Genomic DNA, 18260 nt, shown 5'->3' with positions numbered 1-18260 from the left:
GTTGAGTGAAATGGACCTCTGCAGGCTGGATGTTAATCCACCAAGCCCGATAGACAGAAATAATGAATTGAATGACATTAATGACTTCCCAGCAAACACAAAACGTTTTAAAACGTTTTAAATAAGTTATATTTTGGCTTTTGGTTTAAGTAAAAACGTTTTAATAACATTAAAATGTCGGGTTATATAAAGGTCATGATAACGTTTTAAAACGTTTTGTATGAAAACACACTACAACAGTATTTTTAAAATGTTTTCGAATTTGGCCAAATATTTTGTCAACACTTAAATAACAATATGTTAAAATATTTGCACCCAGAAAACACAGAAATGTTCTTAAAATGTTTTTACAAAACGTTTTAATAACATTTAAATGTCGGGTTATATAAAGGTCGTGAAAACATTTTAAAAACGTTATTGTAAATATTTTGGGCAAACATTTTTGTAAAATATTTTTCAACCCCAAAATAACATTCTGTTTAGAATGATTTGTACCAAGTTTTCAAAAATGTTTTTGGAATGTTATTAAACGTTTTTATATCCTTTATATAACCCGACATTTAACTGTTTTCTGTAAAACATTTGTGTTTGCTGTGCAGTAAATTACCAACAAATGTTATTTAATGTTATGAAAACGTTTTATACCATTAATGTACCCTTTATATAACCCGACATTTAAACGTTTTCTGACAACCTTTTATAACCTTTTGCGAATGATGTCGAAAACGTTTTGTGTTTGCTGGGTTGACAGTCATGGCAAATCAGTTTAGTTAATGAATGACAAACATTGCAGGGAACTGATGCATTGATAGGCAAATTACGTTGAACTGACTAGATTAGTATCAGGGCAAGCATGATAGCAATTAGTACTCTTATCTACCTAGGCACGGCAACGTTATGTAAAAGTAACGGGGAAAATTTGATTTAGGGGTTGTCATTTTCATTATACAGATTCAATACGAAACAATACTATACAATTTTATTCATAACTTCATGAATATATACGCGATGTGTATCATCCAATCACAGGAAATAACTTTTAAAAACGCCGATGCAAATGTAGGCTATTGAAAAGGTATAATGACCGCGTCTCGTGACGTAACTAAAAGTACGCTTTACATTGACCCAGTCAAAGTTGTTTTCAGGAAATACGAAAGATACAATTAAAATTATAATCTAAAAGAAGAAAATGTGACGTTAATGTAATAATTGAACAAGTTAAACGTGACGGTTATGAATGAGGTTAATGACTTTGCATCAGTTGTTTTCGGGCATTGTGAAATATTTTAACATTGTGCTTTGGACCTCAGAATATCCCTCGGGGCTGCGCCCTTCCTGGATATTGCTCGGTTCCAAAGTACAATGTTTTCACAATTTCACAATACCCTCAACACAACTGATGCGCAGTCATTAATATCTAAACAATATGAAATTATATTATATGGCTAGTAACTAAATGAGTCGTTTCATTGGCCCTGTAAATATTATAATTTTCACAACAATAGCTACAATTGTATTTTATTTATTTAATTTAAAACAAGACAAATTGACGTATATTGAATGAAAATAGTGAAAAGACGGTTATGAATGAGGTAACCTCGTTATTTTTCGGGTATTGTGAAATATCTAAGCACTGTGCTTTGGACCTCGGAATATCCCTCGGGGCTGCGCCTCTTGGGAAATATCTAAAGTATTATACGAAATAATATGAAAGCTCATGACATGAGATGTAAAGCATAATAAGTATATATAATGTTGATATGTAAGACTTAATACTAATTATGCTTTACCTCCGTCCCTATAATAATTCTGAAGAGTAGTTTACCAAAGTAAGTTTAGGGAACGGGTTGGGAAACACGATAGCATTAATTAATGTTTAAATATCTAAAGTATTATACGAAATAATATGGAAGCTCAGATGACATTAGATGAAGAAATGATTAGTATATAGTATGTTGAATTTATAAGACTTTATACTGTGCTTTACCTCCGTCCCTATAATAATTCTGAAAAGTAGTTTACCAAAGTAAGTTTAGGGAACGGGTTGGGAAACACGATTAGTATATTATAAAGTATTGAACATGAACAAACGTGATTATTACCCGCCCGAAGGGCGGAGGATTAGAAAAATGGTTTGTTTTGGTGATATTATATCTAGCAAATGAGGGGTTTAATAGTTTGTTGTGGAAAGTTAAACTTGTGGGGAAAGTTCTACATATTTTCTGATATATGTAATAATCCGTATTTTATTTGAGCATTATAGACGTATCAGTATTTAATTGATGTCTATTTTACAAAACGGATAAACCAAAATATATATACAGCAGAATGTCACTTACTTATTTTAAAATTTCAAATTCTTATAATACATTATTTTAACGCTTTCAATTCGATTTAACAAATAGTCTTGATACAGGGTGAGTCAAAAAAAGTGCAATAGAGCAAAGAATCAATATTTATGCAAGAACCAAGTCAAACTTTCCCATTATTGAACAATTCTATAAATGCCACACTCAAACGTCACCTTCTGTGAAAATTTGAAGTGAATCATGACTACGGTTTAAGTTTTATAGGTCCTTTTGCTGCGATACCCAATTTCGTTATTTGTCCACGAGATACCATGTTTTTGAATGAGAGCACACAATGCACGATAAAGGCACCAGCTCTGAAACTGACTTTAACTTAAATAATTTTGACTTTTGCGTTATTTTAATTTCTTTTTTCTGTTCAAACAAAGTTTTTAATATTATTTTAAGTCCTTCATACCTCACTCGACTCCAACTCCAGATTTTTAAACCCCAATATGTCCAACTTACTGGATATTTTGTAATATCACTCCACTTCAATTTGCGCGCATTTCATTTTGACATTTGAAAAAAACTGCCAACAAATTTGTATGTTTTTGATTGAAAATAAACATCTTTAAAGTAAAGGTAAAATAAAAATAACAACAAATAATGTTTTTTTTTCTCCTAAAAAGACTAAGGGCAATAACAATGGGTGCTGCAATTTATTTCAATGCCAATAAATTGGCAGTTGTTCCAAATCTACCTTTCACAGAGTGCGCTGACATTCAAATTTTTGATGTCTCTTTGACAAACATTAAAATTGGGTATCGGTATAAAATGTGTCATAAAAACAAAACGGTAAATGCTAATTCCTTGGTTTTTTCACACAAGGTTGCTGATGAATATATCATATATAAAATGTTTTAAAACCTAAAAAGTTCAACTCGGTTCTTAAATAAAAATGGATTCTTTTCTCTATTGCACTTTTTTTGACTCACCCTGTACTATCCATGACACTGTGTACACATTTTAAGAATACGGAATAAACCAAAAAATAAATACTGTTTTACCTTTTAGATTTTGATTCGTTATATACACGGTTAATATAACGCTTCGTAGTTCGTACTATCCAACCCATTCCAAGCACACCAATCCTCAAATAATTGAAAAAGGGCACGTAAACGATTTTCTGCTGCTCTATCTCGTCCTAAACGAAGTAATTATTGTGCCCATTCAACTAACGTAACATTTAATCAATTAACGAAACATAGACGCTTAATGGCTCACTTGTCAATTTGGACGAGAAAATATTGCGTGCTATCGCTGGACATTAATTCACTATAAAGGCCGTTACTTAAACACTAGGTATACAGTCTGTAATTATAATAAATGTGACGTGTCATGTCAAATGTAGACACTTTTGGGCAGGATAGTAAATGGAGAAATAGCCAAAAATCTGCCCGGGAGTGATTTTTCACAATTTGGGTTTGTTGCGGATTTGTGATGTTCTTAATGTTAAAAATATGTCTGATGGTTTCAGACCGGAATATAACTGGCATCTTGTATCTTTTTAGACATTTGTCAAGGTAATTCCTACTCTCGACATTGTCAATAATATTTTTAATGGCCGATATCTCAATTTCCAATTTTATAATACCATAACTTACGAACTCAATATCTTCGCTTAGGAATGTCCGATTTCATTGGGGAAAACGGCGTTGTGGAGCAAAATACATTTATATTTAAGATAGGTAAAACCCTCAAAATTGATAACCTGCGCAAAAGTGTCTCCTTTTGACATGACACGTCACAAATGTGAATAGTTCAGATACAAAAACCGATTGTTATATCCATTTTTGTCGACTTGAGATCAAGGTATATGTGACCGTAGAGCACGAATGAGCCGTAAATGTCCTAAATTGTATTCTGAGTTATACAGTATAAATAAAATGTGCATGAAGGTCGTATTCATCGGTACCTCAAGTTGGTTCGACATGTATCTCATTTTTATAGTCAAACACCTTTTAAACCAATCAATAATCCTATTGTTGAAGAGGATAATAAGCTTCTACCTTAGATGTCTATAGAATTCTTAATAGCTCTGGTCTTTGTTTGCTTTGGCTAATCCTATTCAAGTGATGGGTTACAAAGCATTGTATTTTGTCTAGGTATGTATAACCAACAATTAACAATGAGCGGACATTCCTGAACCTCGTTGACTTGGGGATGATTTGAAATGACCGCCAATTATAACTGTTTGATATTTATTCTCAGCAATGTGGAAAAAGACACATGAAACATTTTGTTGAAGGAGCAAAGTTCAACAAACCATAACCTTCTGGATATAGTTTGAAGTCCAATGATATACCATTTTAAAGCTTATGATATATATTTTCTAAACACGAAATAAAACAAAATTGACCGGGGAGGAATTTACGGCGCATTCGTCGTGTCCCAGCAAACACAAAAACGTTTTTAAAACGTTTTAAATAAGATATATTTTGGGTTTTGGTTTAGGTAAAAACGTTTTAATAACATTAAAGTGTCGGGTTATATAAAGGTCATGAAATCGTTTTAAAACGTTTTGTATGAAAACACACTACGACAATATTTTTAAAATGTTTTCGAAATGTCATTGTAAACTCTTTTTGCAAACATTTTTGGCCAAATATTTTGTCAACACTTAAATAACATTATGTTAAAATATTTGCACCCAGCAAACACAGAAATGTTCTTAAAATGTTTTTTACAAAACGTTTTAAAACGTTATTGTAAATATTTTGGGCAAATAAAATATTTTTTCAACCCCAAAATAACATTCTGTTTAGAATGATTTGTATCAAGTTTTCAAAAATGTTTTTGGAATGTTATTAAAACGTTGTTATACCCTTTATATAACCCGACATTTAAATGTTTTCTGTAAAACATTTGTGTTTGCTGTGCAGTAAATTACCAACAAATGTTATTTAATGTTATAAAAACCTTTTATACCATTAATGTACCCTTTATATAACCCGACATTTAAACGTTTTCTGACAACCTTTTATAACCTTTTGTGAATGATGTCGAAAACGTTTTGTGTTTGCTGGGGTACGATCACATATAAAGAACATAATAAGCAACTATACCAGATGTTGGGTTTAACGCAAAAGTTGTGAAAATAGCGTTTATCAACTTTTGCATCTGATCTCATCATATTTAGATACTTTTTCCTTCTACGTGTTATAATTATATCTTTTCAGGTATCTGGTATAGATATTTTAATCAGTGTGTCACAATGATCAAAGCTTAAGCATTCGTCGATGGACCATATTTTATTCCGTGTAACCCACAGGGAAATACCTAAACAGTGTGGTACCTAAATTGTTTGTAACACACGCATTTGGTAGCTATTATAGAAACTTTAGATAATATTTATGATAAAGGAATAATAGCAGTGAAATAAAATTAAAAAAAAAAATACCATTTATAGCAGTTCTGTTTATTAGATTTCCACACCTAAGAAAATATATAGAATTTTTACAACCCGCAGACCACTGCTTCTGACTTGCTTACCTCCCCCCATCCTCAATTTTTCTTGAATTTCCAATTTTGTACGATTGTAATGCACAATTGTGTAATAACATACTATGTAGCCTGAAGTGCTTTAATTATAAGTTTTTTATAATAAACCCGAGATCCCGGTTTTATTCACCTTGTTCAAAGATCGAGTGATGACTGAAACGTCTCCTCCATGCGTAAATCATTGACGTATAAATTGTGAATATAACCGTTATACGCTTTTAGTTATGCATCTAATTTATACGTCCTCAACAGTGGTCTATGGCTACCCAATGGCTTTAGACCTTGTTTGACCTCTATCTCAGTAGGTGAACACAGTGGAAATTCGAATGCTTTTACTAGAAAGTGCACAATCTTACTATAATTCACCGGAAACTGCCTCTCTGTATCTGTCCGCATCTTTTCTCGGAGACTAGGGGTCGCACGTTCCTCAAACTTGATGGGTGGGTGCAGCTTGATACGAGAAAGAACGAGTTCATATTTTTAAGGTCAAAGGTCAACGACCGGGTCAAGTCCAATTGAAGTCTAATTTCAAATTGCTCCTATGGAGCTCAAACTTGGTGGGTGTGTTGACGGTTAAGAGGTCATAGGTCAAAAAAGGGTTGGTGGGTGGGTGTAACTTTGGCCAAGGAAGCTCAGGTTTGCGTTTGTTATGTCATCTGTGGTCAAAGGTCAGGTCAAATTTCAAATTGAGGGTGAAAGTGAGGTCAAATTGCAAAAAGCTGCAATTGAACTCAGCTGTACGGAAAGTGATCCCAACCAAAGGACACACCCTGATTTTGAGATCTGCAAAAGCCAATAACCATGATAGCCGAAAACTATGAATGGCCAAGTGGTCCAAAAAACGCGTAAGATAAACGTGTAAGGTTACACGTGTAAGATTGCATCTTACACGTGTAAGATTGCATCTTATACGCGTAAGATTGCATCTTATACGTGTAAGAATGAAGCGGGATTTTTAAATTGACGGATCACAGAGTAAGAAATCACAAACAACCAATCATCTCACGCGATACAAACTTCAACCAATGATATGTAAAGACGTTTTGTGATTTGTAACACCCACGACTTCTTATACGTGTAAGATTTGGATTTTAGTGATGGACGATACGTGATATTATTGGCGGCGTACCGAGGATAAAGAGAGCTCGTCACCAAAATCGTAAAGGGGCATTTTCTTAATTTGTATGAGTGCTACAATGTCCTGTATTTTATGACGAATCTCTGTCAGGAATTGTTCCGACTGTTGGTCCGTCATGGTCACATCCTGATTTATCTCACTTTTGGCTACTTTTTCAGTTATCTGGAGTCAATTAATACTGATATCAATTAAATTTCAAGAGGTGACGGTAAAATAATCACGTTTGCGTAAACTACCGCGGTGCAGATCGATCGAGGCTGAGATTATTCGACACTCGTCATACCAGTCAAATCGGAATACCGTCCATCCCTAATAGGCAATTATTACGCGTATAAGAAATGCTATGGTGAGATTTCATTGGTCGAAGATGATATACGCGTAAGATGATAGGTTGTTTGGGGTTTAAATATGTGTTCTTTATATATGATTCGTCAATTTAAGCATCCCGCTAGATTCTAAGACGTATAAGATGCGTTCTTACACGCATAAGATGCAATCTTACACGCATAAGATGCCATCTTACACGTGTAAGGTTACACGTATAATCTTACACGTTAACCGCGAAATACGGGTAACCGCCTAGTGCTTTATAATAGGTTATGAGCTGTATTACTCCCGACCCTCCGACCGATCATGATTGGGCACGGACAACTTGCTACCATTTGTTTCAAATGGAAACAAGAAATTGTTACCACTGTAAAACTAAAAGTAACATTTTACTAAACATGTGGTTTTTGTACGATAACTCCATAACGATAGGTCTTAGAAAGCACATAAACTATACAATACATTATTTTATTCCTTGTGGTTAATTTGGTATGTCTTTCCAAAATGGCTCCATGACTTAAAATCAACATTAGACCTTGTACCACATGTGTGCAAATGCGTATACTTCTACAAGGAGGAGCATAATGCTTTAGCTTAGCAGCTCTACTACTCCCAGCCCTTCGACTTATAATGATTGGACATTGAAAGTGATGGACTACTCAAGCTTTAATTTGTTTCCAATTTCCTGTGTAGCCCATTGTTACATATTTGAAGTTGAAACTGGCCCAAAGGCAAAAAGAATATCATTGTGAACCCCTATTCTGGACTCAACTACACCTCTAATAAGTCAAAAAGCCTACTACTGTGATACAGCGATACTTACCAACAGCAAATGAATGTGGTATCAAAAGGAATGGTACAAACAAAGTAAGTAGAAGGCGATCCATCCTCTCTATCTATGATATTCCCAACCGCCGTAAACGTATTTTATATACTTCAGGTGTAAAGAGCAATAGTATTATAACGGTTTAATGGATTGTCATGCTTGCTATACGGCATACTTGACTTTAATCAGATATAAAAGTAGGTGGATAATCATAAATAGACTGTGTCACTCCCCCTTCACTACCAATCTAGTGTATGTACCATATATGCGCATGTCGAATGGGGCGTTATACAATGTTGCGGAAACAACAATATTCATGTTATGTGGCGAATTAAAGCGCACTTTGTCAAATTCACAAGGATTCTGCTCATATCAGTTCCGATTTTACTACTATCATGGAGGTATGATTATATTTTTTTTAAAGGTAGCTCTGAATTGGTGTGCATGGGTTTAGATATAATTCAGTAGAATATTCAGTCTTATGTTGGCCGATTGTTGCACGATTTCAAAATATAATACACCTATTGCTGTTTGGTCTAGTATCATTCGTCTAATACCCATTTAGTCTATATATAATTACAATCGATTTGTAGACCAATTGGTTTGTATGGTCTGTAGACTAAATGCTGGTTAGACCAAATGGTTCGTAAACCAATTGGGTATTAGACCAAATGACTATTAGACTTAATGGTTATATACCATATGGGTGTTAGACCAAACGGTTATTGGACTAAATAGTTTTATACTTTATTGATAATTAAATGTTTCTGGGTCTAAGTGGTTATCATACAAAATGATTTTTGGACCAATTAATGATAATTGGACTTTTAAGTGGATATAGACCTTATGGGTTTAGACAAAATAGATATAAAGGAAATGGGCATTAGACAAAATGGTATTAGACCAAATGGAAAATCCCCCATGTATATGAAATGGTCCAAAGTTTATCGAGCAAGATTAAAGTGGGTAATATTGATATTGATTGCTTGATCGCAAAAAACCAATTAGAGCAGCTACAACGACGCGACGTGCATGCAGGGTATAGTAGTCAAGGGTCCCAATTTCTCTTCAGTTGCGTAGTGACTTTCATACTCTCTCTGGTAGAAGAGCAGGTCATTGCCTTAGGTTTGCCGCTATCCAACTCAGAATGGTCTCCATTCTAACAATCAAACTACAGAATCCTTCTCTCAATCATTTTCCCAAAACATTTACGTTTCAGGACCACCCGTTTCAAAAACAGCTAATTTCATTAACCTGTTAAATAAATAAGGTTCACTCATTTTTCTTAGTCCGTACATACAGGCCTGTCCTGCATGCACATATTTGTGTGTGTTTTTGTTTGTTTGTGTTTTTTTTTTCCGCGATAGATTACAATTATTAATAATTTTAGCTTTCTACACTGTGCAATATATTTATTAGTATTCATTTACTACTACTACTTTTACAGTTGTATTGGAGATATTTAACCTATCCATTGCTGTAGTCCATTTAGCTTCCTCAAGAGAATGACGTCCGTGCGTGCTCCAGTTCGCGTAGTATTAAATCCCACCCGTTAACTCAAAGAACTGGCGTGTTTACACGCAAGATCAAAGGCGTTACATTTGTACACGTGTAATCTAACGCTCTCGAGGAAGCCAAATGGACCGTATCCTATTGTTGACATCGGTTGTACCGGGTTATCCAAAAAAGGTTACATGTAGATTTGTGAAATAATCTAAGTTATTTTTACTCCGACAATTGTATTGGCGCTATTTGCATTACTCCTTGCTACCCTATTTTCGATACAAGTCGCATTGATGCTATTCTAATTATCCAATGCTACCCTATTGTCAATGCCACTTGTTGTATTGTCGCTATTCGAACTATTCATTGCGATACCAGATATATTGGTGCTATTTATATTACCCATTGCTACCCTATCATCGACACCAGTTGTATTGGCGCTATTTGAAGTACCCATTGCTATTGAATTGTCTACATCGCTTATGTTGGCGCTATTCGAACTACCCGATGCTACCCTATTGTCGATACCAATTGAATTGGCGCTACTTGAACTACCTATTACTACCAGATTATCGACACAAGCTGTATTCGCGCTATATGAATCTCTCAATGCTACTCTAATGTCGGCACCAGAACTACCCAATGCTGACCTATTTTCAATACCAGTTGCGTTGGCGCTATTTGAGATACCCATTGCTACGTTATTATCGACACCACTTGTATTAACGCCATTCAAACTATCCATTTCTCCCCTAGCTTCAATACCGGTTATATTAACGCTATTAGAACTACCCATTTCTCCCCTATCGTCGATACCAGTTGTATTAACTTTATTCAAACTACCCATTTCTCCCCTATCGTCGATACCAGTTGTATTAACATTATTCAAACTACCCATTCCTCCCCTATCGTCGATACCAGTTGTATTAACGTTATTCGAACTACCCATTTCTCCCCTATCGTCGATACCAGTTGCATTACCGCTATTCGCGCCACCTAGTGATACACTATTGTCAATACGAGTTGTATTGGCGCTATTCCAACTATCCAATGCTACTCTATTGTCGGCACCAGAACTATCCAATGCTGCCTCATTTTCGATACCAGTTGCATTGGCGCTATTCAAACTACTCATTGCTACCCTATTGTCTACACCAGTTGCAATGGCGCTAAAGGAATTACCCAACTGCATGCTCTCTGCCCCGGTTACTCGCCAAGAATCAACGTTAACATCTGAACCCACATATTTAACGGCATATATTTTCGGTATGAAAAGCAAGACAAGGGTGAGATAGCCATTGAGTATGAGAGCGGCGCTGATAGTTGTTACTTTGTATAATACAGATGTTGCCGTGAAATATACTGGTACTGCTGAGAGGCACACTATGAGTGTAGAGTACACACTGATCGCGATGAATCTGTAAGAAAATTGTTGATTGTCGTAAAAAAATCAGAAAACGTTTTAAATAAAAATTACCATTGTCTTGATTGCCACCAAAATATACATTCCTCACACATTTAATTATGATTATAATTATAATTATTACAAAATTGAATAGTGAATTATGCAGGCCTTGTATAAAAGAAGCACTTATAATTACTAAATGAATGGCGGCCATCTTGGAATTCTAAATGGTGGCAACTCTGAAGCACTATTATAACTAAAACAAAGTTTGTGTTTGTAATTGGTTGATTCGCTAGCTTTGCTATAGTTAACCGTTCATGTCTGGCAGTATGCTTCGACGATATTTGTGGGCACGACATACCAAGACCAGCAAGCGTGACCAAATACTCAATACTCATTGACCACTACACAGAAAATGATAAGAACTCTTTAAATAAATATCATCAAATTTAAGTATTAATTGGATAGCTAAATTATTAGACATGTGGGATTCCGAATGTTATCAAAAGCAACATTTTGAAAGTATTCGCCGACGGAAAAAAATATTTATCGACGGAAACGTTTACAATATAATCACAAAGTTGAACAAAATAGACAATTTTGCTGCACGGGAGTCTCGTTTTGTTTACCGCCTTTGCATAAAAATGTCAAGAAGACCACTCCATGTGTAGAAGGTCACTTCCAGCCTTATTGTCTACAAGCTGTTATGGCAGCACGGGGTGGTCACGTGCGTATCTATAAATACGTATTTATAAATATAGTCGACGCATACTGTTTGGACAAAAAAATTTGATACACTTTGTCATATCTCTTAAAGGCCCATTCAGTGATTTACTCATCCGGACGATCGTAAAAATCATCAAAATTCAGATTTTGGTACTTTTGTAATTGGCATAGATGTGCTAACATAGCCTGCTAGTGGTTCGGTCGAAAGCCGTGTATTTTAGACAAAATAAAGCATTTGCATGATTCTGGACTTTTGATACTGACAGTACAAGAAGTCCGACTCGAGATCGAAAGAAGCTCACTCTCCACGTACCAACACGCGTTGCGTATTGTTTCTACTACTTATTACATCAGTAGCTACTATTTTAAACAAAATACACAATTTTAACTGTTTTTCATATTTGAATTGACCGTTAGTTTGCCTCGGTGACCTTTAATTGCTTATTTTGTTTTCTACTACAAAAATTAAGCGTCTGTTTTAAATCAATTTAGACTCTACTTCACCAGTGTTCGAAACACTGGACTAGGAAGTTTTTCCAGTCGATTGGTGGCGCACTGTACGAAAATCTCGATTTTCTCGAGTCGATCTGAGTTGAAGTAGAAAACCTTTCTAAAACTTCTGTTTTTTGACTAATTTGTCGATGTATTCAGGGGAAAAGTGGTTTAATGAAATTCTGTAGACTTATTCTTTATTTCTAAGCAACTCTGACAAATTTCCATTTTTTTTTAATGTTCCTGTGAAATCACTGAAAGGGCCTTTAACACTATATTGCTGATTAATGGATTTATGCTCTCGTCTAAATACCTACCTAGATTCATTGTAATTACTAGGAACATTCCGTGTTCTAAACGCAAAGAAGCAACATGCTACGATTAAGATGAAGTTATACACCACCGATGCCACGAAGCCATAGCCATATCTGCAGTATAGATTCAATGAACCTTTCAGTAAGTTTTCTTCTACGTAGTGCGGTTTACTCGGACTTAAAAATATTGACAGGATTGATATGAGAATATGTAAGAAATGGCAAGAAAGATGAATTTGGTGATGATCTATAGGTCATATTACATGAAGACTGTAGTTTAAAATCTCATTCCCATGGATTTGGAAAGAACTTAATTTAGGGTATGATTTGTCCTCCAGACTACTCACTACACTTCTAGGACTATACATTAATATAATAATTTTCTGATACCAGAAACTTGAAAACAAAACAATATATCGCTTGCGCAATTAAGGAACAGCAAAAGAGCACAAAACAAACGCAGACACAAACACTGAGGCATGAGCGAAATACGTAAAAAGGTGATTAGACACGCGGGAGATACTAAAAGGTAGTGGAGTGACCACATATTATGAGCTTAATAAACCTAACATTCGTGTTTTATAATATGCAGTTTGAATAAAGTGTTTTACGAAACAATTTTAACTTTAATCAAAGTTTCAGTTCACGTTCTAAACATCATTTAGAGATTTTTCCCGGTGACATATTTGTCGCGATCACCTTCATGGTATTCGGACTCTATCTACTGTACTTGATGAAGTGAAAATGAACCTGTTTGATACTATGATAAATGACATTAACCATCTTTATCTGTATTTACCTGAACAGAAATCAACCCAGAAAGCAAACGAATCTGATCAGCAGGAGTGACTAATTGTAGACGACTTGCCAACTTCTTACCACCTCGGAATATTCGAAATATCCTGATCACCTTCAGCGAAGTTGGTCCAAAATCAGGAGAAAAGAAAACGCCGTGAAGATTTCTGATATCTTGCACGATGCGTAAGACGGTGGTGCCGCTATCACAAAAGGGGTCATGAAAGATAACAATAGTCCGCACATGATGATTGCAGAAAGTTCTCTACTGGAAGCTTTGATCAGAGGACGTTCTCTGTGAATGATAAATTCAACTCCTACTAACATTGTCACCATGATACCCATACACGAAAGTAAACCAATGATCACTATGACAGGTTCATCCCAGTTAAGATAGTCGGGAATAAGTGGCACACATTCAGTGAAGTTCATATTAGGCCATTGTTTGAATGAACACTTTTGGCAATCAGTTTCATTGATCACTATTGAGTCAATAGGGCAGCTGCGACAACCATAACAACAGCGCTTCTTTAAAGGTACAGATATGAAGCCTGGCTTACACGCTTCTCTGCAATCAGAAATCGGTATAACATTATTTTCCCCTTTAACCGGACCCCATTGTATATCTTTAAAATTGGAAAAAACGACTGTCATTCCATTGTCCGAGTTCCTGAAAGAAATATTTTCCATCGTGTTTTTGTAAATTCCAAATATCATACTTTCCTGAAGTATCACCGTTTGCGTCAAAAGCAAAGATTCCATCCGCAGTTTGAAATGATACTTTGAAAAGATTGGCCTTTAGAAGTAGACCACTGAAATTGGCATTACAGAAGGAGGGTGAAATATGGCAGTTTTCTGCAATCGTTGCATTCAAAGCGTACGCCATCGCGAGTACCCGTTGATTACGGTAGACTCCGACACGGGTGGAAATAGACAGGATGCCATATCAACACATCCATGACGATCTTTCCAATAATCACCAAACTCTTGATACCATGGACTGGTTGTGATGTTACTATCTTCAAGGTCTTTCCAATACTGTCGGAACTCGGTATTTACCTGGCTGTGAGGGGCGACAATTAAACTGCCATGCAACATGTATCCGTAGCCTGCGTCAATTATATCATTGCCACTCAAATCGTCACCCCCTATGAACGTTATCCTGCGACCAAGGTTCCCTTCTGAAATTGCTCCAATAAGAGAATTCGCTGGAACCGAAAGACTGAATAACACTGCTACAGATATAAGAGGTGAAGTCTTTAGATTTAACACGATGTCATCCCATTCAATTTTTTCGCCAACTTTTGGTATTCGCGTATTTATTGCAATACATATACCGTTCTCTTCGGCCAAATTTAGGATTTGCTCAGCCCCATTGCTGCCGTAACTATCTGACGAAAAGTAAAGCGCTATGTGTTTCCAGTCGTATCGTAATAATAGATCAATCATAACTCTCGCTTGGAACCTGTCCGGTGGCACCGTCCGGAAGAAATACGGAAAGTGATGTATGTTACTAAGCTCATCGCTTGAAGCGGAGTATGCAATGGTTGGAACTTCGTATATCGCTGCAGCTCTAGTAACAAAGACACTTGTTGCGCTGCTACCTGGTCCTATGATACCAACAACTGTGCGGGTTTTTTGGTCGTTGAACCGACTATGAAGTGGACAGTGACGTTGAAACGTATTGTCTCCACAAGGATCTGCTAAAGTCAAAGTAGTCCACAGAGTAGTGTCTTCCTCTCTACAGTCATTCCTGATTTCATACCCAAGAGTTACGTTTGGTAAGATATCCGATCTCCTGTTTATCATTTCCACTGCGTATGCCATCGTTTCTACTTTAGGGACTCCGTGTCTTTCCATGATAGGGCCATCGCATGATTGATTGATGGTCCGATAGATTGGAATTATACCACCAAGAATGAAGTCACCATCTTTGAAATGTACAAGACACTCACTATCGATGCGCGAGCATTTAATAGTTGATAATATAACTGAGGTGGAATAAATTAAGAAAGCGGAGAATATTGTGGAAATATTGGGCTTCAAAGAGGCCGTCATAATCAATACTTCTGTAAGGCACCGCTAATGCGTTGAACGTCCAATATCACTTATTCATTCACATTAAGACTACAATTCATGCCATACAATCATGATATCCTGGTGCATCTGGCCGATTCTGAAAGAACAGAGGGATCATTCAAGATTGTAGTACTTTTAAAAGACAGTTTTATTTAAATTTCACCATAAATTACAGTAACCAAGTTAAAATATCCATAAATATGCCCAATATTACACGTGCTAACAAATTAAATAGACATGGATGCTGGTAATTCTGTCAGCTGGAACACAGCATCCCGTGTTATTCCGTAATGTAATTTCGTGAATGTTTAAAACATTGGATGTGACACAATGTTTATTTTCACATTCTACTTTAGTAGATATTACATATTTTAAAACATCATTGTCTACTTCATTTACTGATTACTTAGTTTGAAAACTCCTTACACTTATTTTACTTACTTTACTTGTTTTATTACATGGCGCACTGATCCGTTTACTAAGTTTTTAAAACTTGCTTCAAATATTGAGAAACTCAATGTATGGTCGCCTATATCTTTAACTTTTGACAAATTAAGCCAGGATTTGGCGTTATCCAACACCGTATTAAATTCTAAACAACCCTTTTTGTTTATAAAGCTTAAACACAGATTGTTAAATTGTTTCATTTTAGATGTTGATCAAATTAATAACCAGATATTGTACAGCTGAGATGAATAGTATTTAACTGATTTTAATATAAAACAATACATGCGTGTTTAGCCATGGATTTATATATCCAGTCCAATAAACAGCAAACATTTACAGGCATTCCTTGATGCAAGAAATGTAAATGTAAATGTAATTTAGGTTTTGTCGAACACAATATAGGTTAAATACCACTAATAGGCCTGGGCGATACATTGAAATACGATGAGGAACTATTTGTTTTCATGGCATTCGAAAAGACTGCATTAAAATCGCCGAAATTGATCAAGTTATATAGCCAAAAAAATACTTTTTAGAGTTTGATGCTTCAAAATGGTACATTTTCTCTCATTATATGACATTTTTGATGTAATAGTACCAAAATTCATACGCACGGCTTCGGTTTTTAGTAAATAGTCGCCCTATCATATTGTAACTTTCAGCTTCCAGGGCGCACTGTCATTTTAAGGTGTTTACGGTTCAGTGCGTTAAAACAAGAAAAGTCCCAGGTCAACCTATGTTGAATTTTTGATCATTTGGCATCTAAATCATATAGTTTCACCTGATATTGGTGGCATTGAACTGTGAGAGTTCTGAATATGAGAAAATTCCACCCGAAATTAGGCATTTTCCCATTGAAACCCGTGTAATACATAATTAGTGGTATTTAACCTATAACTGACAGTCAATAGTCACGAATTGTTCAACTCTTGGTCATATTGCCAACTTTGCATATCACGTAACTGGTGTTCTAGGTTCACGTCTATGTATTAAAAATGTTAACTAAGTATCCCAACAAATTTCATGTTCGTTCATGAAAGTTCATCTGTGTTGGTATAAATCATGATTTTAATTTAAACTTTAGAGCCAAACACAAAGAATGAATTCCTACCTCGGATTTTTTAGATGGTACTCCATCTTTCATCAGCTAGTGAGTGACTGAGATTTTCTTGCCCTTTGACCTGTTAACAGACTCGTAGACTCTTGAAAGTTTGAACTTGGATAAAGTCCGCATACTCGACAGAGACAGCAGGTGGTTTCAACGTGGAGTCAAAGAAGCAGTTCACATCAAAGCCAACCAACCATCTCTCAACAAAGACGGAGGTCGGTTCATACTTTCAGGAGTATACGATTCTGTTATCAGGTCAAAGGTCAAGAAAATCGCGACTTGATACATTCACTCACTTGCTGATGAAAGATGGAGTACCATCTGAAAATTCTGAGGTGGGAATTAATTCTTTGTGTTTGGATCAAAAGTTTAAATCAAAATCACAAATTTCATGTCATTGCAGCATATGTTACAACGTCCAGCTGCGAGTTTAAACAACTTCGGGATTTAAAGTTCAAGCATGTTAAGCAATCAAGTTACAACGTTTATCCGGATGATATCATAAGCTGCCTGTTTAAACTCCCTCCAAGTTAAGGTAAATAGTATTGTTTAAAGGGATTAAATGCATTTAAACTTTACGGCTGGAATTGTCTTAAACAATCTAAATATTTAAGAGCAATCTTAACTTTGTAGGTAACAGTATATGAAGAAATACACGTAATCAATCAATTAAACCCATATTGTGTTCTAATGATCAACCCAACAACGATTATGAAAAGCGCAGTGATTTATAGTACGCTACGCACAGGCTTAACGCCCAGATGTTGATCAACAAGCCACAGAACACTTTACAGGTTGTCACTGACCACAAAAATTCCATAAACCATTAAACAATAACACAGGAACTTGCAGCGAAAAAGCGCACACCCTAGACATTCCACAATTGACCTTCCCAGCCAGAATCAGCTCCCCGAGATTCGTACGGGTTACAACGAGACAGTTAGCAGTAAGTTCCTTGTCCCGGGGAATCTCAAGCTAAATCAACTTTTACGCGAGAGCTTACTAACCACCGCCGGGATTCGACCCGCAACCTCTCGCACCATAGTCGAACGCCTTATCGATTGAAAAAACTGCCTAAGGGAAGATTTAGATCATTATGTAATCACATTTCAGAATGACTTACCCTCAATCCATCAAATATCATAATTAATCTTGCATTTGTAATACGTGCATGTCAACTATCAATTTACATATACCATAAGTCCTGATTGAAACACGTTCTGACAGCTCGAGAGACAATAATAAAAT

General features: G+C 35.7%; 1 protein-coding gene across 1 annotated transcript; it reads right to left on the bottom strand.

The window, feature by feature from the left end:
• Positions 1-14248: 14248 nt before the first annotated feature.
• On the bottom strand, positions 14249-15205 carry LOC140163655 (metabotropic glutamate receptor 2-like). The gene has a single exon (XM_072186970.1). The coding sequence runs from the start codon at positions 15203-15205 to the stop codon at positions 14249-14251; it is 957 nt and encodes a 318-aa protein (XP_072043071.1).
• Between the last annotated feature and the right edge of the window lie 3055 nt (positions 15206-18260).

Source organism: Amphiura filiformis, chromosome 11 (assembly GCF_039555335.1).
Source record: "Amphiura filiformis chromosome 11, Afil_fr2py, whole genome shotgun sequence".
NCBI lineage: Eukaryota > Metazoa > Echinodermata > Ophiuroidea > Amphilepidida > Amphiuridae > Amphiura > Amphiura filiformis.
Note: the sequence above shows the minus strand (reverse complement) of the source record. Positions and strands in the feature narration are given on the sequence as shown.

Excerpts from the sequence above, each read along its gene's own strand:
- LOC140163655 (XM_072186970.1), bottom strand. The coding sequence starts at position 15,205 with ATGGCATACGCAGTGGAAATGATAAACAGGAGATCGGATATCTTACCA.